At 37.3% G+C, this 4,343-nt stretch overlaps 1 protein-coding gene across 1 annotated transcript; it reads left to right on the forward strand.

Annotated features, from left to right (window-relative positions):
* On the forward strand, window positions 1-2,068 carry LOC106088568 (phosphatidylinositol glycan anchor biosynthesis class U protein). The gene is made up of 5 exons (XM_013254144.2): window positions 1-214; window positions 281-914; window positions 1,180-1,451; window positions 1,518-1,660; window positions 1,721-2,068. The coding sequence occupies exons 1-5, from the start codon at window positions 85-87 to the stop codon at window positions 1,829-1,831; spliced, it is 1,290 nt and encodes a 429-aa protein (XP_013109598.1). The 5' UTR covers window positions 1-84; the 3' UTR covers window positions 1,832-2,068.
* The last annotated feature ends 2,275 nt before the right edge of the window (window positions 2,069-4,343 follow it).

Genomic DNA, 4,343 nt, shown 5'->3' on the forward strand with positions numbered 1-4,343 from the left:
CCGACTGATTTTGTTTATCCCGAATTTCTTACACTTTATGAGCAGGGATTTTCGAAAAAAAATTAAATAAAATTCCAACAAAACATGAATAAACACACTGTCAAGTGGTTACTATTGGGTGGAGCAATACGCCTCTATTTATCTACGTCGCAATGGGGTGGCATATTATCAAATCGAGTAGAAATCTCAACGCCGCTAAATTCTTTCAAGAGGGGTGAGTTATTGAAGAAAATTTTTGTAAAATGTTTTTCGTCTAGCATTATAAATGTTTCATTTACAGTCCAAGAGGGCATGTATCTACTGAAAAACAACATTAATCCATACGATGGTGATATGGTGCATGAGATACCCATAGTTCTTTGGTTTCTAACACTGGCAGCTGATTTTCTGAAGGGTTGGCTGCCACTTCTGTATGTTGTAGCCGATATTGCCACCGCCTGCATACTGTATAATGTTAGCAAAATTTTTGTACGCAATAAATTGCAATACCAAACCAAAGAAGCTGTCCACTATGCCAAAGATACGGACGAGCTTCAATATCAGCCAAAGGATGAGAGCAATATACCATTCCTGGTGCTGATGGCCTATCTCTTTAATCCCTTGTCCATTTTCAATTGTGCTGGTCTTACATCGACAGTGTTCAGCAATATGTTCCTATCATTGGCCCTATACGCTTTGGTGGACTATCGTGTGCTGTTGTTTTTCATATGTGTTGTCATAGAAGCTCATCGAAATCTATATCCAGTGGTGCTGCTGGCACCGGCTGCTTTGGTCTTCAACAAGGATAAAAAGCTGAAGAAAATTTTGCATGTAATTGCATTTTTTGTGGTTCTAAGTGTAATCTTGGCGATGCTGAACTACATGTTGATGGGTAAACAAAGCTGGAATTTTGTGGATGGAACTTTGGGATTCATGTAAGTAAGATAACGCTCTCATAGAGTGAAAGACTATGCTTAGGTGATACGTTGGCGTTGTACCTTGGTCAGTGGCTAGATAAACCACATTGTCATAGAGGAATTTAGAAAGACTATGCTTAGGTGATACGTTGGCGTTAACCTTGGTCAGTGGCTAGATAAAACTATTGTCATGGAGGAATTTATACTTCCGATAAGATGTGGTTGCTTCCTCTTTTTCTCCTTTACAAAGATTTTTTAATAAATTTTCATTTATTTTTTTCAGATTTTTCTATCGGGATCTACAACCAAATATTGGACTATTCTGGTACTTCTTCACCGAAATGTTTGAACATTTTCGTACCATGTTCTTGATAACATTCCAAATGAATGCCACGGTCTTGTATTTGGTGCCACTATCATTGAAACTGCGCAAGGAGCCCATTTTGTTGGCCACAATTCTAGTGGGGCTAATGTCAATATTTCGGGCATATCCCTGTGTGGGTGATGTGGCCTTCTATTTGGCACTGCTGCCTTTGTGGAAACGTTCTTGGAAATGTAAGTTCACCATAACACTAAAGATTTTTAAACAAACTTAGCCTGTTTTCCTTTTCTTCTTAACAGTCATGGTGCACAATTTCATAGTTTTTGGTTTCTTTGTGGTTTCCTTGTGCATGCTGCCAGCTTTGTGGCATTTATGGATCTATTCAGGCTCGGCTAATGCAAATTTCTATTTTGGTGCCACCCTAGCCTTTTCAACTGGACAGGTATTTTGCTTTTTATAAAAACAATTTAGTGGTGCTTTTGTCATTGTCTCTTTTTTTCAGATTTTCCTAGTCACCGATTTACTCTTTGCCTATGTAAAACGTGAATTTTGCCTTTATAATGGCCAAAAAATTGTAGTTCAAGGAAAAGAAGCTAAAATTGTTTTAGGCTAAACCATTCATCCTTCATCATGTACATACATACATATGAATATAATTCCTAAATTCTAAAACAAAAATAATTTAACATTCTGCCCAAAAAATTTTTGTATTTACTATTCAAGTTTTTGTTTGTTTCTAAGTTACTGCTAAGAATTTACAAGAAAAAAAACGTATTTTTGTATTATAGTTTTAATTACAAAAAAAAAAATAAATAAACATGTCAGCAAACTATTTAAAAAAACAAAGTAATATTGATGTTGGATTGAACTTATACAGCAACCACCATAGATTTTACACTGAGCGGATCCAGTTGACCATTTAAGAAAAAGTCAGCTTGTGCTTTGATTAACCTGGAGCTATAGATAGATATTCAGCATGAACATAAGCGGAATTTGTGGCTGGACTCTTGGAGCAATGTATTGGGTTGCCCAAAAAGTAATTGCGGATTTTTCATATAGTCGGCGTTGACAAATTTTTTCAACGGCTTGTGACTCTGTAATTGCATTCTTTCTTCTGTCAGTTATCAGCTGTTACTTTTAGCTTGCTTTAGAAAAAAAGTGTAAAAAAATTATATTTGATTAAAGTTCATTCTAAGTTTTATTAAAAATGCATTTACTTTCTTTAAAAAAAAACCGCAATTACTTTTTGGGCAACCCAATAACTTAGGTACCGATTAAAGCAAGCTCTAGTCTAGTCGAACCTCAGTAGAAGGGATGACAGGACCTCAGTCACTTTTGGCGACGTAAATGTGAGTGAAGGTAGCGGTCCTCGTCAAGCTCCTGTAGGTGAGCAAGCTCGTTCCGATCGCCGCGGGAAAAGGGTGGCCATCGGTTATTTAAAGACGCCGCCTTGCCATATCGAGCATCATAGGCACTCAGTATTTGTGCATGATCCGGTGCTGTCCGGCCTCTCACTGAGACTCTCCGCTCGATACCGCTGATTGCTCGCGACTGCCATTGCAGTTACTGCGTATGAAGCATTCTACTATCCGCAACCTGTGGACGTGCACGATAGCTCTCAGCTAAGCTTCTCGTGACAACAATGAACACCACACAGATCGAACCGCAATGTTCCAGCCTATGTGGTGCTCTCAACCATTCCGTACCGGGTTAAGTTTATTGTTAATCCCCAAAGTGACAAGGCAGGGAGGGAGCTGTGGTCTCCCGTATGGACGTATGGGAGCTGTATCAAGCTATTGATTGATTCAGAACATATTATATTGGGTTGCCCAAAAAGTAATTGCGGATTTTTCATATAGTCGGCGTTGACAATTTTTTCCACAGCTTGTGGCTCTGTAATTGCATTCTTTCTTCTGTCAGTTATCAGCTGTTACTTTTAGCTTGCTTTAGAAAAAAAAGTGTAAAAAAGTATATTTGATTAAAGTTCATTCTAAGTTCTACTAAAAATGCATTTACTTTCTTTTAAAAGTCCGCAATTACTTTTTGGGCAACCCAATATAACTAAACACCATAGCCTGAACAGTAATCATTCATATGCCATTTAAATCATTTAGTTTTCTTAATTGGTTCAAAACATGTGATTTTTGCCACGAAAAACTCAAATTGCGCCACTGTGCGGCGGTTTTTGGCAACGGCAGGGTCAAGCGATGGAAGCTGGGAACGGCACTCTCAGGGTTGTGGTTCGGGTCAGTTTATCAGATCGGTTATTGAGCGTTACACTATGACGAAGTAGAAGACCTGGTATATGACTTCCCATGACATAACTACCAGGTAGTGTACCGTAAACAGCTGAGTACAATTTTTTCTCGCGAAGTTCACTATCTGTCAACGAGTTTTGGTAGTGTGTGGGTATTATAGTTAAGAACCATAGCACACATATACAACAAAAAATGGAGCGAACTAGTAATATACACAAAATCAGGGTTGCACTAATCACTGATTTTGACAGATGGTGCACTCAATATTTTGTTGTTGGGCAACTGGCACTACCTGTAAATTAATATATCTTGGTACTTCCCACAAGGCCGCTAGGGATAACACCAATAGTTTGGTTTTTGGCCATCAAACGCATTAAATATAAGTGCGAATATCGCTTTGCTACCGCAAAACGAGTACAAAACATGTTTTGGCAGATAATACTAAACTACATGAAAGACTTCTCAGCCTGAAGTCTTTGGCACCGATACATTCATTGGGTTGCCCAAAAAGTAATTGCGGATTTTTCATATAGTCGGCGTTGACAAATTTTTTCACAGCTTGTGACTCTGTAATTGCATTATTTCTTCTGTCAGTTATTAGCTGTTACTTTTAGCTCGCTTTAGAAAAAAAGTGTAAAAAAGTATATTTGATTAAAGTTAATTTTAAGTATTATTAAAAATGCATTTACTTTCTTTAAAAAAATCCGCAATTACTTTTTGGGCAACCATATAAAGACTTTCATAAAATTAGTCCATCAAAAACACCATTCTGGAAAATATTCCATAAAAATCGAATTCCTTCATTTTTGGACATTTTGCTGGCTTATTAACTTACCTTAGTGTTTTTTTATATTTTAATAAAAAGAA

Source organism: Stomoxys calcitrans, unplaced genomic scaffold (assembly GCF_963082655.1).
Source record: "Stomoxys calcitrans unplaced genomic scaffold, idStoCalc2.1 SCAFFOLD_94, whole genome shotgun sequence".
Classification (NCBI taxonomy): domain Eukaryota; kingdom Metazoa; phylum Arthropoda; class Insecta; order Diptera; family Muscidae; genus Stomoxys; species Stomoxys calcitrans.

Coding starts and splice junctions, on each gene's coding strand:
- LOC106088568 (XM_013254144.2), top strand. CDS start 85: ATGAATAAACACACTGTCAAGTGGTTACTATTGGGTGGAGCAATACGC. Junction 1,452..1,517: donor GTGGAAACGTTCTTGGAAAT/GTAAGTTCACCA, acceptor TCTTCTTAACAG/TCATGGTGCACAATTTCATA. Junction 1,661..1,720: donor TAGCCTTTTCAACTGGACAG/GTATTTTGCTTT, acceptor TCTTTTTTTCAG/ATTTTCCTAGTCACCGATTT.